Source organism: Hemiscyllium ocellatum, chromosome 22 (genome assembly GCF_020745735.1).
Source record: "Hemiscyllium ocellatum isolate sHemOce1 chromosome 22, sHemOce1.pat.X.cur, whole genome shotgun sequence".
NCBI classification, from domain to species: Eukaryota; Metazoa; Chordata; class Chondrichthyes; order Orectolobiformes; family Hemiscylliidae; genus Hemiscyllium; species Hemiscyllium ocellatum.
The window spans coordinates 9,340,216-9,358,737 of record NC_083422.1 but is presented as its reverse complement, the minus strand read 5'-3'; the positions used below and the strand labels follow the sequence as shown (position 1 = coordinate 9,358,737).

Below are 18,522 nucleotides of genomic sequence, written 5' to 3'. Positions count from 1 at the left end.
GGACGCATAATTCAGAATCTGGCCACAGTGACTGTCAAGCTGGAGTCATCTTGACAAGAACAAGAGATGGTAAAGATTTGAATAAAACAAATTTTTCCAAGGGATATGAACACTGCTGCCTGGGCTTAGGCATTATTGCTCATCCGTAATCACCTCGCAGAAGCCGGCCTTGAGCTGCCTTCTTGAACCACTGCAGTCCACAGGATGCTGTTAGGTTGGGCCTTCCAGGATTTTGACTCAGCGGCAAGGCAGAAACAGTCAATTAGTTTCCAAGTCATGGTGCTGTGTGGCTCGGAGGGGAACTTGCAGGAAGAGGGGTGTTCCCGTGTATCTGCTGCTCTTGTCCTTCTGGATGGTAAAGGTCACAGGTTTGGAAGGCATCATCAAAGGAGCATTGGGGATGAGGAGACGGCTGCAATTTAATACTGGAATCAGATTTTCTGAACAAAATGCACAAATACTAGTGATTGAACACAATTTATTTTTGCTTGAATAATCAACTGGATCATTCAGTGGAGTTTGTTGTTTTCATACATAGTTATAAGAGCTATCTTCAGTGACTGCTTAATGTTTTCATATGAATATAATCAACAAAGGAGAGTAATTCACCAAATTCAAAGGTAGACCGCCCTTTTAACCACAGCAGGCCTTAACAACCTATTATTACACTGCTAAAAAAGATTACAGACGATCGGCTTATGGAAAGACTTCTACATCTTATCGCCAATACACATGATACAGTAATAATTTTACACCGTGTTGCCAGTCTACAAGCATGTACGTCCTCATTGTCCCAACTTGGTTGGTCAATACTGTGCCTGCAAGAGAATTAGTTCAAGTACTGAATTGCAAGCAATAAACCCTTCTAAAAGCAAGTACTTGAAACACTTCCCCTTTGCATAATGTATGGCATCTTTTAAGATTGTTTCGTTATTTTTAAAAAAGAAGCAAGAAAAATGAAAGGGAAACGTGTGATAAATCTTGTGTTAAATTCCAACACCATGGCTGAAAACTGCAGGAGAAAAGAAAGTTTAATTAAAATGAGGGACACATGCATCGGAATATTGATATTTTGGTTTTTAAGAATACTTTTGTCTCAGTAGAATTACACATTGTTTTCCCCCATGGTTTTGAAAATCATTTTGAACTGTGCAGTGTAGTCTGAAAGAAAGCTATCTCAGTTAAAATGAAGCCAGTGTTTTTGCATATACAAAGATTATACCTTTTCTATTAATTGTACAAGAAATCGTGGAGTCACACTCAAAACATTTTAAGTAGGTGGAATCAACTTCTAAAGCGTGAATCAGACACTAAAACAGTTCAGGTGCTGTTAGTGTGTTTGCATTGCTTCCAGAAATGCCACCTGATCAGAACTATTTTTATTTTTTTTTACAGAGTTCTTTATGTACAGCAAAACCATTTATGATTTTTTTTTCTTTTTTTTTCTTTTTTTTAAATAAGCAAGTAGGTTTGTTTAATACCCTGAAACCATGGGTTCAAGAAAATTATAAGGCTAGATGCTGTGTGTAATAAGTGATTTGTACACTCCTTGCTGGAACCTCAATGTGTTGTGATCTGCTGTGAACATTCGCAGTCACAGGAAATGTATCAAAGGTGCTAAATTGAAAGAAAAAAACTCCTCGGCTCAGTTTGAAGAGTTGCCCGTACCGATGGTGTGCGTCAAGTGCCCATGGAGCGCCAATCACACCCTCTTCAGATCAACGAATGCAAGTGATTTCCCATGCGGTTTTAAAGTTGCTCATGCTAAATTAAAATATCCTCTTGTATCTAAACCATGCTTTAATGTGTGAAAGCAGCAGGCACACACTTCATCTGCAGTCCGCTCGTCCTCTGCTCCAGCCGTTTCCTTTCTGAACACTGGCAGTAGTAAGATGCTTCTCTGTAAAGACAAAACAGACACTCGCATTTACATCAGATCTTCTGCATATGGGACGGCCCACAAAGCATTCTAACGCCTGCTCAGTGCTTTTGTATGTTGGGCGCTGTTCAATGCAGAAAATGTGCCCAGAGTGAGGTCTGTCAAACAACGGAAAAGTCAAAGAACTGTGGGGTGCTGGAGATCTGAAGCAAAAACAGAAATTGCTGGAGAAACTCAGCAGGTCTGGCAGCATCTGTGGAGGGAGGAATAGAGTTCTGGACTTGAAACATTAACTCTAAGTACTGGAAATGTTCACTCTGTTTCTTTTTCTGACGATGCAGCCAGACCTGCTGAGTTTCTTCAGCAATTTCTACTCTTGGTTTCTGACAAACACCTCATATTGTATGGTGGAAGGATAAATATTGGCTGAGGACACTGGTGGGGACTCTCCTGCTCCTCCCCAGAATAGTCTAGGTTAAAGGACACATCTCAATCTAATGTGGCATCTGAAAGTGGTCTTTCAATAGGTGCAGCATTCTTTCAGTACTGCACTGGAGCGTCAGTGTGGATTATGTCTATAAGTGTCCGGACTGGAGCAAGACCACATGACTTATGATTGAGAATGTGACCACTGAGCCTAAACACCTAAAATCGGGAGTCAATTAAATGCAGTCCTCCTGAAGCCAAATTATAAAGTGATTACACTGAATTTTCAACCACTGGCCATAAAAGAGGCATGTTTTTAGCAGATAGTATGATCACACATTTTATTCCGAAGGAGGGTACCCCTTTCAACAATCTTTATCATCCATGTCCATAGTTTGTCTTTAGACTGGCAACTTCCTCTCTTTTACTTGAATCTCGTTCCATAGGGAATGGTATCCATTCTTACAGAGGTTACTCAAGTCAGGGAGCAGGCAAGGTAATGAATGCATGAAAGAAACTGCAAGGTAACAGTGATACAGTTGGATTAACGGCTACAAATGTGGCAGATGGATTCCAATATCACAAAATGTGACGTGGTACCTTCGGCTAAAAAAAAGTCTTTGGATTGGTGAAAAGCAGAATGGCAAGGTTTGATGGGTGGGTCCCTACCTCAAATCAAGGTGGTCATAAAAAAAGGGAGTTATAATTGCAGCTACAAGGCAGAGGGGCAATGTTCGTTTGACATTCCAAGGTCAGGTGGGCCAGAAACTGCAAACATTAGGTGTAACCATATAACTTTATACATAACTAACCCTATATTAAAACTGACCTTGCAAATTTTATAGCAATTAGTTGGAATTAGCATCTTTTGGTATCTCTTGTGATTTGAATATTGTGTCTATGTCAAGAGATTACATTAGATTAGATTCCCTACAGTGTGGAAACAGGCCTTTCAGCCCAACAAGCCCACACCAACCCTCCAAAGAGTAACCCACCCAGACCCATTTCCCTCTAATGCACTTAACACTACGGGCAATTTAGCATGGCCAATTCACCTCACCTGCACATCTTTGGATTGTGGGAGGAAACCAGAGCACCCGGAGAAAACCCACACAGATGCGGGGAGAATGGGCAAACTCCACACAAGTGGAGTCACCCAAGGTTGGAATCGAACCTGGGTCCCTGGCACTGATAGGCAGCAGTGCTAACCACTGAGCCACCGTGCCGCCCATGTGGAATATAGAAGTTGTAATGTTATAAAGACCGTATATTTTTAGTTTTATACTTATTAAAAATTCTGAGGAGTGAAAGGAGAAAAAATTGTTTTAAAACTTATTTTTAAAGGATTACTGCATAGTTTGAAAAGCAAATAACCTGACATTAATGACAAGCATTATGTAAATAATTGTTTGAATGAGCTATAATTGAAGTGGTTGCAGCTGAAATGTATCGGAGGGTTTCTGACCACCTGGGTGGCAGCAAGATATTGACTGGCCATGCTGGGGCACCCCATGGCCAGAGGTGGCACAAGATGGCTGCCGTGGACTTTTAATTGGCATAAATATGGCAAAAACAATTTTTAGTAACCGAATTAGATCGCTGAATTGAGAATTAAAGTGAGATCATAAGTTAGGACAACGGTAGTTTTGGAAATAAGATAAACCCAAGCTAACAGATGGAGCAATGAACCTAACAAATTAAAATGCAAGGACTTTTGTGCAAATTCAGAGCAGCAGATGTCTGTAAGAGGCAGCCTGATAACAGATGTGATTAGATTCCCTACAGTATGGAAACAGGCCTTTCAGCCCAACAAGTCCATACCGACCCTCTGAAGAATAACCCACCCAGACCCATTCCATTACCCTATATTTACCCCTGACTAATACACCTAACACCTTGGGCAATTTAGCATGGCCAATTTACCTGGCCTGCACATCTTTTGGATTTGCTTGGGAATAGACACCCAAAGTTTGTAGTTTAGCAAGAATGTAAAGAAAAGTATAATCCCACGTTAACACAGACTCTTTTAGGTGGCTGAGTACTGAGAAATTAAGAAATGCAATCGACACCGATCGTGAAGAGATCTGGTTGAATTCTTTTAAAACAAAGGGCTATAGACAGTGGAGAGGACCACCACTCCACCACCTCTGACCCCGTTGGCCAGAGGGACTGAGTGACAAATGGGTAAGCAGAGACCTCTAAAGGACACCACCTTGAATTCGAGAAAATTAACAATGGTAGCTTCCCAACCTAAATAATTATTCTGATGTCCAAGGACTGGAGGGGGGAGGGGAGGAAACAAAGACATTGTGCAAAAGTTGAGGAATTCAGATAAGATTCTTGACCTGGAAAAGTGACTGAGTTTGTCTTATTAATGGAATACGAACTGATGTTGTCTTGTTAAGTAAAATGGTTACTGTAGAAATATCTGGAGTAGAGACTGTTAATGCTACCTTAGAATCAATCTCCTGTTTAAAACACATTTACAGACAGTACGTAAATAGAAGGAGTTATAACTGCAGCTACAAGATAGAGGGGCCATGTTTGTTTGACATTCTGTTCGGTGGAAAGAAGCTGCACATATCAGGTGGAACCATATAACTTTATACATACCTAACCTTATATTAAAACTGATCTTACGAATTTTATAGCAATTAGTAGGAATTAGCATCTTTTTGTATCTCTTGTGATTTGGATAATAGGAAATATAAGATGAATAACAGAATTTGATGAGGATACCAATGAATGCAGTGAATAACAGAAATGAACAGTCCTGAGAAACAGGAAGTCTGGCAAACGTCTGAGAAAGGATACAACCATTAACATTGGAATGTAAATTAATGGGGTACGTTGTAAGATTCCAAGGCTGGTGGCTCAGTGGTTAACACTGCTGCCTCACAGCACCTGGGACCTGGGTTTGATTCCAGCCCCAGGCGACTGACTGTGTGGAGTTTGCACATTCTCCCCGTGTCTGCGTGGGTTTCCTCCGGGCGCTCCGGTTTCCTTCCATAATGCAAAGAGGCGCAGGCTGGGTGAATTGGCAGTGCTAAAATGCCCACAGTTCTCAGGGATGTATAGGTTAGGTGCATGAGTCAGGGGTAAATGTAGGGGAATGGGTTTGGGTGGGATACTCTTCGGAGGGTCAGTGTGGACTTGTTGGGCCAAGGGGCCTGTTTCCACACTGTTTCTAAAACAAATGGTCTGATGATAACAATGCCTGGTAAACATCATGAGGTCATGGGGAATCTAAGTTTGACCATGAAGTTGTCGATCATTGATAGTGTATTCACGGGTTTGGATGTGTAGGTCACAGGGGATGTGGTAAGCTCTGATGCCAATGTTATATATAACCGTTGTAACATGGTATGTATCAATATCCTCTATTTGGAAAGAGTGTCACTGAGTGGTCCGACATGAGCCATGTTTAAGAGGCAACTGGGCCCCAAATGAAAACCGGATTTGGAAGGGTCTCTGGCCTCTTCCAGATGTGTGGTAAAAGAACTCTGAATAAAGGTCACTCGTACTGGTGAATAAAGGTCACTCGTACTGGTGAACACAGAACTGGAAGCTCCTCTCAAATACTGTATATATGCGAGGAATAGTCAAATGTTTTTGACTACTTTTTAAGGTTAAAATTATGAGGTCGACTGTCACATGGAGGGGCTGAAATTCATGCCCATCAAACTTCAGACCATATCATTAACAAAAGTCCAACTGATCTCTAAACAAATAAAGAACGAAACAAAAATTGAATTATGGTAATTCTGAAAACCTGGAGCAGAACACAATAACCAGCAGACTGACTAATAAACACTGATCTAAGATCTTTGAAGGACGAGGGTCAACTTTTACACGAGATATATGGAAAATTCCAGATTATTTGGCCAGAAATAGGGGTTCAATTTTTACATGAGATTAACAATGACTCCAATATTGACTGAAGTCTCTCTCTAACAGTCTACAGACTAGTAACCAGACATTGAAGGCAAAAATCTTTGCCCTCTGCCAACCACCGTATGATTGGTTTTCAGATGATCAAATTACTTGGAGTTGGGAACAAGATACAGAGATGTGCTTTGATTTCCACCAGCAGGGAGTCTGTCTCACTGTTCTCTGCAGTCCAAAGCAATTGAAGGTTTGGTTAGGAAAAAGGAAGCATATGTCATCCAGCATTCCCTATACCTACCAGCCTTTCCTTTCACCCTGACAGGAATATACTTTCTCTGGATTCTCATTATCTCATTTCTGAAGGCTTTTGTTGTGATTATTAGATGACCTCTAATGAAGTGGTTAGAATAAGACTAGTAAAAGAACTGGATTTCAGTCTTAATCATTCTTTTCCCCAAAAACTTTTGCTTTACTGTTAAACTTTATGCAATGTTTAAAATCGTTCACAGCTTCTGCCAGCGCTCAGCCTTGTGACCTGAATTATAGACGAGGCTGCAATTGCTAACACCCTGACCAGGAGGTGTGTAGTAGCAGTTCAAAGTGGTGTTAAAAATCATAAAAACACTTTAAAAATGCTAAAAACAAATGAAAACATACATTGTAGAAGAGCCAATGTATTCACATGCATAGGGTGATCTCAGACAGAAGCAGGTTGAGAGGAGATTTGATAGAACTTTTCATAACTTTCCAGGATTACTGAAATGGACAAGGGAGTGGGACAAGTTGAAAATGTGTTGCTGGTTAAAGCACAGCAGGTCAGGCAGCATCCAAGGAATAGGAAATTCGACGTTTCGGGCATAAGCCCTTCATCAGGAATGAAGGGAGTGGGACAAACTGAGTTGGTCTAATAGAGATCCAGTAGGGACAAAAGCTCTTCTGTACCATCATCATTCAATGAAAAGCAGAACTGGCTATTTGAGAGTCACCTCTCTGTCATGAACCATGTTGTTCAATTCCACTTCATTGCAACTTGGAAGTCAGTAACTGCATTTGCGTTCTTTTCCGCTTTATATAAAATTCAAACAGTAGGTGGCACTGTCACACCGCTATTTGCAAGGGATTACTGTACCTGTACCCTTTCTTGCATCTTGTCCGACCATTAATGAGTCTTCTTATCAACCTGTCTAGTCTCCTTTTTCACTCTGATAACTTTATATCCTTCAACCTGCTGAGAAAAAAAAAGAAAAAAAGTGGTTGATTTATAGAGTAAGAGACTGCCTCAAGAGGGAGGATAATCACACTGCACTTTCACAAGAACCCACTGCCTTAAAGCATTGAGACATCAGAGCAAAATCAGTAAATGGCTGTTTTAAAAATAAACGCCATACTTTATTCCCCACAAACCAGCCAGTGGCAAGGGAAAGTCCTGCAAGAGAAGTTATTAATGAGAAAGTTCAGCGCCAGAGTGTTAGAACAATCATCACACCAGGAAATCTGATTCAAAGCATCAGTAATAATCAGACTCAGCATTATTCCTGAAATGTTAAAATTCAGATGTTATTACGAATAAGAGGGGGCTCTAAACAAATGTGAGTGGGTGGCTTGTCAGCTTGTATAGAGAAGAATCGACTAACAGCACCCCAAGCAGCCATCAGCAAATTCCCAACCGCTTGAGGAATAACAAGGGATACAGGCAGAAACTCCACATTCGGATCAGATGGGTAGCAGTTCCATCGTGGTGCTGGGAATCGACTGAACAGTAATTACAAAAATCTCGGCGAGCACAGGTGCGAAGCGTAACAAAGCTGGAGATTTCAAGCTGAAGCCAGGCACACTGTGTGAGGTTTGATTTGTGCAGCAGAAGCAGGTAGGTCACAAGATGAAGTGAGCTGATGCCCTTCATTACATGAAGCAATTTTAGTCTCAGCGCACGCCTCAGCAAACAGCTCACTCCAACCAGTTTGAAAATCAGATACAACCACAGAATTAACAATTAGCTGCAAGGTACTAACAGGATCAAACCCCAAAATAGAATCCCTAATGGGCGGAAGCAGGCCATTTGGTCCATCAGATCCACACCAACCCTCCCAAGAGCATCCCACTCAGACCTACCCCTATCCCCGTAAACCTGTATTTCCCTTGGTTAACCCACCTCACCTGCACATCTTTGGCTGTGGGAGGAAACCGGAGCACCCGAAGGAAACTCACGCAGTCACAGAGAGAATGTGCAAACTCCACACAGACAGTCACGCAAGGGTAGAATCGAACCCTGGTTCCTGGCACTGTGAGGCAGCTGTGCTAACCATTGAGCAACCATTAGTAATAATACTACCCTTATCCAGATCCTCCAAACTAATTTTCTGCGGGAATGAATATTATACAAAAATGTTAGACATGGGAATAACATTCTCTAAGCAAAATTTAAGAATGGCACTAATCAGAATTACGTTTTGTACAAATGTCAGCAATGAATAAAATGCAGAAATCTCGTCTTCATAATACAAGTCAAACACTATCGAGTTAAGCTATTAACAAAACCTGAATGATCAAGTTCAGCAACATTCCTCAGTTAAGTACAAGTAATAGTAACACTATCTGGTTAACTAAGGGCTTCAGAAACTCTAATGGGGTCACTCACAGATTCTAAAACATTCACCAGTTAACTTGCAGGTTCACGAGTAACTAACACCCACTAGCAAATAAGAGAATCGGCAAAATAATCGAGAGGTTCAAGGAACCTTATCCAGTTAACTAAAGGACTGAGCAACACTAACTGGTTAAGACCATAATACACAGAAGCAGACGTAGAGCCATTCAGCCCATCGAGTCTGCTGTACCGTTCAATGAATCCTCAACTGCACTTGCCTGCCTTTTCCCTATAGCCCTTGACTCCTTCACTGATTAAAGATCTCAATTTCAAATTTATTTCACAACCTAGCCTCAACAGCACTCTGTGCTAAAGAATTCCACAGATTCAATTAGCCTCAGAGAAAAATAATTCCTCAACTAAAAAATTTCGGCAACTCTAACCAGTTGAGTGACTCAACAATACAAATTGGTTAAGAATCTTTAATCCACGAAATTGAAGTAGACAGCTCCAAGTTCCTGTTCACATGGTTTTTTTCCACAAGGCGGACGTTTGTTATTCCATTGCTTGTATGACTTATTTTCTAAAGACAGTGCTGCAACATATAGAATGATGACCTGATTTCAATAGACAGTAGGTGCAGGAGTAGCCCTTCGATTTCCAATTGATCAGATGGCTCTCTGCTTTGGTTCCAAACACTTGCTTAGGCCGAAGGTAACAAATCTGTCAAAAAATGCAGGGCTACGTGGAAAAAGCAGAGGAGTGGGTTTCCGTGGTTCAGGAACAATGAATTGATCATTTTCTTGGATCAGTAATTGTCTGAGAAATGTGAATATTTTTCACTCTGCCTGCTCAGAGATTGATCTGAATAAGGACAATTTTAAAATCGAGCCTTTGTGTCTCTTAACGTTTTTAACCCCTTCCCAAATTAAAAGTACCCTTCGGTCCTGACAGAATGGTTTCTAACTCATGGCGGGAGGTGAGGGTTAGAGGGGAACTACCACCCAAGCCCCAATTCGGTCTCCAACGTGGATTTCTCATTGTTAATTTACAGCTAATCATTAATTCTGCCATTATTCCTTTTTTTCCAAAACATCTGCAAACCTCCGTTCCCATGACACCACTTCCAAAGTAGTCAGCACCATCCTCTGCACCTCGGCCTAGCCCGTGCAGATCATCATCCTCACGCTCCCTGTCAGGAGACAGAACGAGACGACTCACCACTGTCCGGGTTACCTAAGGGTAGGGACAGGATTGAAAGGAAATCAAAAGGTTAAAGGAAAGAACTGTGCTCGGTGGTTTAAGAGCCAAACCGTGCACAAGGTTAATTCAATGAGGAAAATGTTTTTTTTTAAAGAAGCAGATAAAAGCTGGCCAGTATTACTTTTCTGGTGACCACATTCCCATCGTCATCGACAAACTGTTCTTGTGTGACCATCTCTCCAGGAACTTTCTTTGCGTCCTCTCCCTAAAGGATGTGAAAACGAAGGCGTCCTTTTAACAACAGGGAATAACAAAGCATTCAGCTTGGCAGAGCCACGACAATCCCTGTCCCCTGACAGTCTGATCACTAGTGGGCTTATTCATTGGTTTTAATACAGCTCTCATAGACCTGGGTTTATCAACCCTAAAGGATAGACCTGATGTGAGTAGATTAGATTAGATTTCCCTACCGTACGGAAACAGGCCCTTCAATCCAACAAGGCAAAAGTGAAGACTGTAGATGCTGGAAACCAGAGTTTAAATCAGAGTGGTGCTGGAAAAGCACAGCAGGTCAGGCAGCATCCGAGGAGCAGGAGAATCGACGTTTTGGGCAAAACATCAGGAACCTGATTCCTGATGAAGGGCTTTTGCCTGAAACGTCGACTCTCCTGCTCCTCGGATGCTGCCTGACCTGCTGTGCTTTTCCAGCACCACTCTGATCTAAACTTCGGTCCAACAAGTCCACGCCAACCTCCGAAGAGTAACCCACCCAGACCCATTCCCCTACCCTATATTTACCCCTGACTAATGCACCATTATGGGCAATTTAGCATGGCCAATTCACCTAACCTGCACATCTTTGGATTGTGGGAGGAAAGTGGAGCACCTGGAAGAAACCCACACAGACACAGGGAGAATGTGCAAACTCCACACAGACAGTCGCCTGAGGCAATAATCATATCTGGGTCCCTGGCACTGACAGGCAGCAGTGCTAACCACTGGGGCAGCGTAGTGGCCAAGAACTAAGAGATTATTTATCAGGACACTGCAGTGAGCAATAGGTTATACACAAATAAAAAGTTGTTATTAGTTTCGAAACTTGTGGGAACTAATTTAAAACTTTAAGTGCAGTTGATGGCCTCGTGGTATTATCACCAGACTATCAATCTCAAAACTCAGCTAATATTCTAGCAACCTGGGCTCAAATCCTGCCATGGCAGACGGTGAAATTTTAATTCAATTAAACCAAAATGTCTGAAGTTAAGAATCTACTGATGACCATGAAACTATTTTTTGGAAAAATCCATCTGACCCAACCAACAGAGAAGGAAACCTACCATCCTCACCTGTTCTGGCCTACATGTGACTCCAGACCCACTGCAGTGGGTCAACTACCCTCTGAAACGGTCAGGAAAACCACCCAGTTTAAGGGCAGCTAGGAATGGGCAACAAATGCTGGGCAGTCAGTGATGCCCATGTCCCACTAGTGAGCTAAACAAAATGCCAGGCATAGGGGGGGAAAAAGGAGAAAGTGAGGACTGCAGCTGCTGGAGATGACAGTCCAAGTGTGTGGTACCGGAAAATCACCATCGGTCAGGCAGCATCCAAGGAGCAGGAGAGTCGATGTTTCGAGCATAAGCCCTTCATCAGGAATGGGGAGGGGAAGGTAGCTGGGAATGTGATAGGTAGATGAAGATGGGGGTGAAAGTGATGGGTCAGAGAGGAGGGTGGAATGCATAGGTGGGAAGGAAGATGGACAGGTAGACAGGCCAATGGGGTGGTGCCAAGTTGGAAGCGCAGAGCCCGTTCACATCCTGATTGATGATGCCTCATAAATGATGGTCTTATTGAGGAGTAAGAGCAGTGGATTAGGATAGCTCAAGACAATGTCTAACCAAAGATAGCAACCCTGCCCTTGTCTAACTTCTCCATCCACAAGTCACTTAGCTTTGAGTTTGACTGAGTTGAGACTGAAATTGGCAGATTTGACAGGGACTCATTGTCACTCAGCAGTGACTTGACACTCTCTCTCTCCCCCAAGAGAGTGGCTGCTTGAAAGATTCTTCATGTTTCCAGTACTAATGGGGTGCTGCAGCTCCTTGGACTTGAGTGGCCAGCTTGTGTGAAGAGGGTAGGATCGTGGTGTAAGCCATCCGTGCGCCGGCATTCTCGTTGCTGTTTAACTAAGGGGAGGACCTTGGGGTGGGACAAAGATGCAGTCCATCTAACTTACTGGATTTCACTGCAATCCCAAACATTTTAATTTTCTTTTACTTGGGCTTGCGTTTATTTTGTAATTTCTTCTTGAATGATTCAGCTGGAGACGAAGTAACATTGGACCCCTCCTCCCCATCTGTTCTTTTCTTATTCCCCCTTTCCCAGTGCTTGGAGGCCATGCTGGATCCATCCCGGATACTGAGAGAATACCCTGCTCCCCACCCCACCACCTCCCCCACCTTATTTTGAGGAAGTGCAGACTCCATCTCAATCAAGGCTTCACGGAGACTTTCACTGAAGACCAGGCCATAATACCGGTGGCTCCAGGACCTTCAGCCACCCTCCTGTGTGAGGTACTGCAGCCCGTGACTGGGAAGGCCCATGGTAATTTGTTATGGTTAATGATCAATAGACAGAAGGGATTGATTAAGTATCCTGAGCACATTTAAGAGAGACTGCTGGGACACTGGCTGTGTAGATAGGAGGCAATACTGTACTGTGTAAATAAACCAACTTTTGAGAAAAGGATTCATATTTACTTTCATACATTATCACCTAGCTTGGGATCCATTTATTAGTTATTAATGAATAACCTCATGCTCTGAAGGGCAAAAAAAAATCTTTATAAGTGAATTTGGCACATCTTTATAACATCCAAAGTGCTCATGGTGTGGTGCATCATGACAGCAAAAATATTGTTAAATGCCATTCATTAATTCAAAGAGTAGACTGGCTCAAAATTTGTTCGTTCAAACCAAACATTCACACGAGCACATACAAAATCAGGTTATAACAGACCGTTAATATTTCAAAGTGTACAGAACAATCTTTTTTGGAGCAGTTTCATTTCCAACACCAGACAGAAAACAATCAGAAGAGGAGCCATTAATGGGACAGACACAGAAGTCAGCTTCCTCCTCAAGCTTCACTGTTAAGGATTGGTTTAGCTTCACATGGTTCTGCTCTCTCTAACCAGGTCACACCCAAAGAAAAAACACAGTGAGGTCAATAAAGGTTACACACCATCCAAAACAAGAATATAGCCATGGTTACAGCATGTTTCTGATGGACAGACAGTTTGAGGGACACAGGCCCTATAGAGTGGGACTCCCATCACACCCTACCCCAGATATATATATATATATATATATATATATAATGTATATACACACATACACACACAGTTTAAAACCAGAGCTTCATTTTCCTGTTTTCCCTCGCTACTGTTCCCTCACACAGACAACGTATGAGACCAGGAACATCTCAGCATTTTTGATCAGCTCAACAGCTCTTCAGCATCTCAATCAGATAATGGACACATTCGATCGCCCGAACAGATTACATTCATAATCAACCCTGGAGATGGCAGAGACTGACAGGAGACTTGGTTTTAATTGGGATGTGAAATAAAAACAGAAAAGTGCTGGAGGAATTCAGCAGGTCTGACAGCATCTGTGGGGAGAGAAACAAGAGTTAACATCTCAAGTTATGGAAACGTCCCATCAGAACAGACAATGAAAGGTCTCTCTGACTCCAGAACTCCAGTTTTAATTCAACTCTCCAGCACCTGCAGTATTTTGCTTTGACTTTGACTGGGTTGAGATTGAAACTGGCAGATTTGACAGGGACTCATTGAGAATGTATGTTCTCGTTCACAAGTGAAACATAGCAATAATCAGATATGACCCGCTAACCATTTTGCTAACCTAACTAAGGAGCCATGTAAGAAAGGGTGGAGTTCATCCTGAATCTGTGTGAAAATTCTGCTTTGGTGGAATTTCAAAAATTGATTCTATGTAATTCAGAATATACAAACAAATGCCCATTCTTGGCTTCCTCACTTATACAATGATCTGCCTCACGAAAAGGTACATACTGATGCACACTCACACTGTCATGACAACATAAATATGGACTATTGATCTTGAATCCTATCATCTGATTCAATATCTGGAACTTGCAACGACTGAAATGGCTTTTAAAAAGGAACCAAAAACACTGACGTACAGTGGTCATCTGACTGCACAGGGTGGCCACACTTATTGCAGCCAATGTCCATTAGACAACCTGAGATGAAATTAATATTCTCTCTTCCTCTGTCCCCACCCCCTCACACCAAGGCAATGGAACCAGTCGATGCTCTTGCTCGAAGGTGTGAGAAGGTCCTCATATCTGATGGTCATCACCATGAGAGTCTTCATACGTTAGAGACTGTGTGGAGACTGAAGACACAACCAGCTTTTATTTCATGGAACTCCTTTGGGGACAAAAAAAGGGAGATGGATTTTGGACTGCAGCAGGCTGGAAATGGCTCACTCGCACTCTCTGTCTCTCAAGGAGGAAAGCCCAATGACAACATTGTCTCGAAAGAAACACAAGGGAACCAGAACTTTAAAGGTGACTGCAACATTGAATCCTGTTAGTGGTCAGAGACCAACCAAACAACGGTGGTCTCAGGTTAAAACATTTAGCCTCAGAGGACACCCAAAATAATGTATATATTCATAAGCTTTCTCTTTTGCAGGACACTATCCTCATTTTAAGTTTGTATGGGTGCACGAGAGAGCATGTCCAAATGCCTATGCTTGACATTGTGTCTTTCTTATTTTTTCCACATTAGCAGGTAACAAAACTGCTTCTTTTTCACTCAAGAAAAGCTTGTAAGTTCTTTGCTGTTGCTGGTAAAAATAGCTAACTGCATTTTAAATCAGAAAGTTATAACCGTGAGTGACAATGAAGTTAATGAGACTGACAAAGGAGATCAAAAAGGGCTGATTCACCCCGTATCTCACATACACACACAGAGCCAGCATACTGTGATACCCACACACTGACACACACCAACAGTACACCATGACACTCACACTAACAGTACACTGTGAGACCCACGTTGACAAATACTTCCAGTTCAGCCAAATCCAACAATTCCATCTGACAGCTCTACTTCATTTTGAACTCCACGCTCCCATTGTTCCTAACAGGGTTCCACCCAGTCCAGTTTACAGCGTGCACTGAGAGGATCCTCTCCCAACCCCTCACTATGCACCAGGGTACCTGACAAACATTGAGCTCCTGTGAGACTGAGCTCAAATCAGCAAACATCACAGCCGGATTGATGGGAGGAGGGTGTGTCACTGATCAAAAATCGAACTCTCGTGCTCCGCGCTACTTTATGTTCCAACGTATGACCACTTCTGGTCCATATCTAATACCAGCATAGCTCAAGAGGTAACAGAAGGGAAATGGTCATCCTCTGCATAAACCCAGCTAGCAGGGAGATCTGATTGGAGGCATACAGCAAGCCTGGCAGCATGTGCGGAGAGAGAAAAACAGAGCTAATGTTCTGAGTCCATGACGTTTTTCAAGAAGCTATATTGGAATCAAAACGTTAACTGTTTTCGCTCCTCACAGATGCTGCCTGACCTGTTGTGTTTCCTCAGCACTTTGTTTTTATTCAGATTTCTGGCAAACATTGGATTTTAGCATTTATCAGATCATTAAAATGGATTAAGGCTGCAGCGCATGAGAACAGGAGAGTGTCAGAATCCATTCATGATTTGCACACAGCCAAATGACGACATCACCAGACCATAGCAAACGACGGCTGGAGGAAGAGTGCCTCATCTTCCGCCTCCAACCACAAGGGATGAACTCAGATTTCTCCAGTTTCCTCATTTCCCCTCCCCCCATCTTGTCTCAGTCAAATCCCTCAAACTCAGCACCACCTTCCCAACCTGCAATTTTCTTCCTGGCCTCTCCGCCCCCAACCCCACTCCGGCCTATCACCCTCACCTTAACCTCCTTCCACCTATCGCATTTCCAATGCCCCTCCCCCAAGTCCCTCCTCCCTACCTCCCTGCTTTCCTCATTCCTGAAGAAGGGCTCATGCCCAAACATCGATTCTCCTGCTCCTTGGATGCTGCCTGACCTGCTGCGCTTTTCCAGCAACACATTTTCAGCAAATAGCGGCAAACAGTGCTAAATAGCGGGGTTACATTGTCTTTGGAATAGTCATAGAGTCACACAGCGCAGAAACAGACTTTTCCATCCAATTTATCCATGCCGACTAGATATCCTAAACTGATCTAGACTCATTTGCCAGCACTTGGTCCATTTTCCTCTCAACCCTTCTTGTTCGTATACCCATCCAGCTACCTTTTAAATGTTGTAATTGTACCAGCCTCCACCACTTCCCCTGGCAGCTTATTCCATACACATACCACCCTCTGTGTGAAAACGTTGCTCCTTACGTCCCTTTTAAATCTTTCCCTTCTCACCCTAAACCTATGCCCTCTAGTTTTAGACTCCCATACTTTGGGGAAAAGACCGTGACTATTCACCCTCTCTATGCCCCTCATGGTTTTATAAACCTCCATAAGGTCACCCTTCAACTTCCTGATGCTCCATGGAAAAAGGCCCCAGCCTATTCAGCCTCTCCCTATAGCTCACTCACTCCAACCCTGCCAACATCCTTGTAAATCTTTTCTACCCTTTCAAGTTTCACATCTTTCCTCTTGCAGGGAGACCAGAACGGAATGCAGTATTTTAAAAGTGGCCTAACTAGTGAAGGCCCAGGGTCCTGTTGATTATCGATAGCAAGTAAGCATGCATAGAAATAGAGCAAGGACCACTATTCTAGAGTACGATGCCTACAGTAATCAAACTCATTGCCTGAACTCATAACTGAAGAATGACTGGTGGGTTCAGGTACTAGAAAGTGCAGGTCTGAGGGCAAAATCCAGCCAAGGAGAAAAATAACCTTGAGAAAATTGGAGAAGGCTAGCAGCAGTTTCACCGAACACAGCTGAAAAGACAATCATCGAGATCATTGCAATTTAGTGCACTGTTCATCAACACACACAAAACTCATCAAACCAATCGATCGCATGAAAGCCATGCTCAAAATTAGCAAGCTAAAGACAGAGAAAACTGGAGAACACCAAGCAAGTACACAGCAAATAGTCCAAACCGTTCTCAAAGCCAGGATGAAATCAGCAGACCAGATACCTTCAGAATCACCTTGCGGCGAGTCACCCTGGTGGTGATAATCTCCTCCTCATCCGAACTAGTCTCGCTTTCCCCAAGTTCCTGATTGATGCATTTTAGCACATTACATTAGGAGCTGGCATTGTAACATGGTATCTGACATGGGCAGATGCACTTGCTTTAAGCCAATGAGAACTAGTTGGCATTATCACCACTTATCATGTCATTAGGCTCGGGGTCTTTCCAAACATGTCGCATCAGTTGGCACCTTGCACTCCCTATCCAATATTCCCTTTACAGGACTGGCTTATACACAAAAAATAACACAACAATTCTCTCAATCACTTGCAAGGCAACTCAATATTTATCTTAAACCTAAATATTTTACAATCTTAGCTGCTTCTTTCATTTAAAGTTGCTTCTTTTCTTACTTCTGATCCACCTTCTGGAGGCAGGGGACGAAATAGTTTCTTTAGATAAGGGAATCTAATCCTTTCCATTTGGAGTGATAACTGGAATAATCGTGTACTGTATTCTTCGGGCTTGGAAAGAAACCATTGACTTATTTCGGAAGAGAAGCTCTGTTAGTTTTTGAACTGGGAGGTTAAGATTTAAACACAATTTCACACATTTTTGGGTACAATTTTATTCAGTTTAAACTATGCACTCATTAAGAAGACAACTTACACATTCAATAGTGTAAAGGGAAGGAATGTGGCCAAAGTGAGACCTACAATGCACCATGAAGACATCTAAAGTAAAATCTTTTTCATTGTCCCTCAGTTTAAGTTGGATATATGCACTGATCTGAATCTTTGTTTAAGGGTAGACCCACATGGATTGTAGTCGAAGAGCGTGGTGCTGGAAAAGCACAGCAGCATCCGATGAGCAGGACAGTCGATATTTCGACGCTCCTGATGAAGGGCTTATGCCCGAAACGTCGATTCTCCTCCTCCTCGGATGCTGCCTGACCTGCAGTGCTTTTCCAGCACCACATTCTCGACTCTGATCTCCAGCCCTCACTTTCGCCCAGATGGAATGTATATCCCATTCCAAACAGTACCCCTGTGTTGCAGATTCAATGCAGGAAATGATGCCATTGGAAGGAAACCTCATGCCAAGTAATTTCATTGCCGATGACAACAAAACGCAAAGAAGAATAATCCTGCCATATCATGAACAGATTATCCAACAGTGTACACCAGCACTGTATACCTCGACCTACAATGTGTGTTAGGGCTTTTAATTTTCAAAAGACAGGATCTCACTTTGATTTGAGTCCCAAGTAATGGTAAATACCCTTTGAACATGAAGCAGTACAACATATTCAATTACT

General features: G+C 42.6%; 1 protein-coding gene across 2 annotated transcripts in view; it reads right to left on the bottom strand.

The window, feature by feature from the left end:
* Positions 1-471: 471 nt before the first annotated feature.
* Positions 472-18,522, bottom strand: part of ank3b (ankyrin 3b) — a 392,035-nt gene continuing 373,984 nt past the window's right edge. For both annotated transcript variants that reach the window (XM_060841865.1, XM_060841864.1), the window contains 5 exons: positions 17,208-17,288; positions 10,165-10,248; positions 9,885-10,016; positions 7,323-7,421; positions 472-1,900 (listed from right to left, as the gene is read on the bottom strand). In XM_060841865.1, the coding sequence (XP_060697848.1) occupies positions 7,353-7,421; positions 9,885-10,016; positions 10,165-10,248; positions 17,208-17,288 (366 nt within the window). In that variant the 3' untranslated portion in view covers positions 472-1,900; positions 7,323-7,352. The remainder of the gene's footprint in view (positions 1,901-7,322; positions 7,422-9,884; positions 10,017-10,164; positions 10,249-17,207; positions 17,289-18,522) is intronic.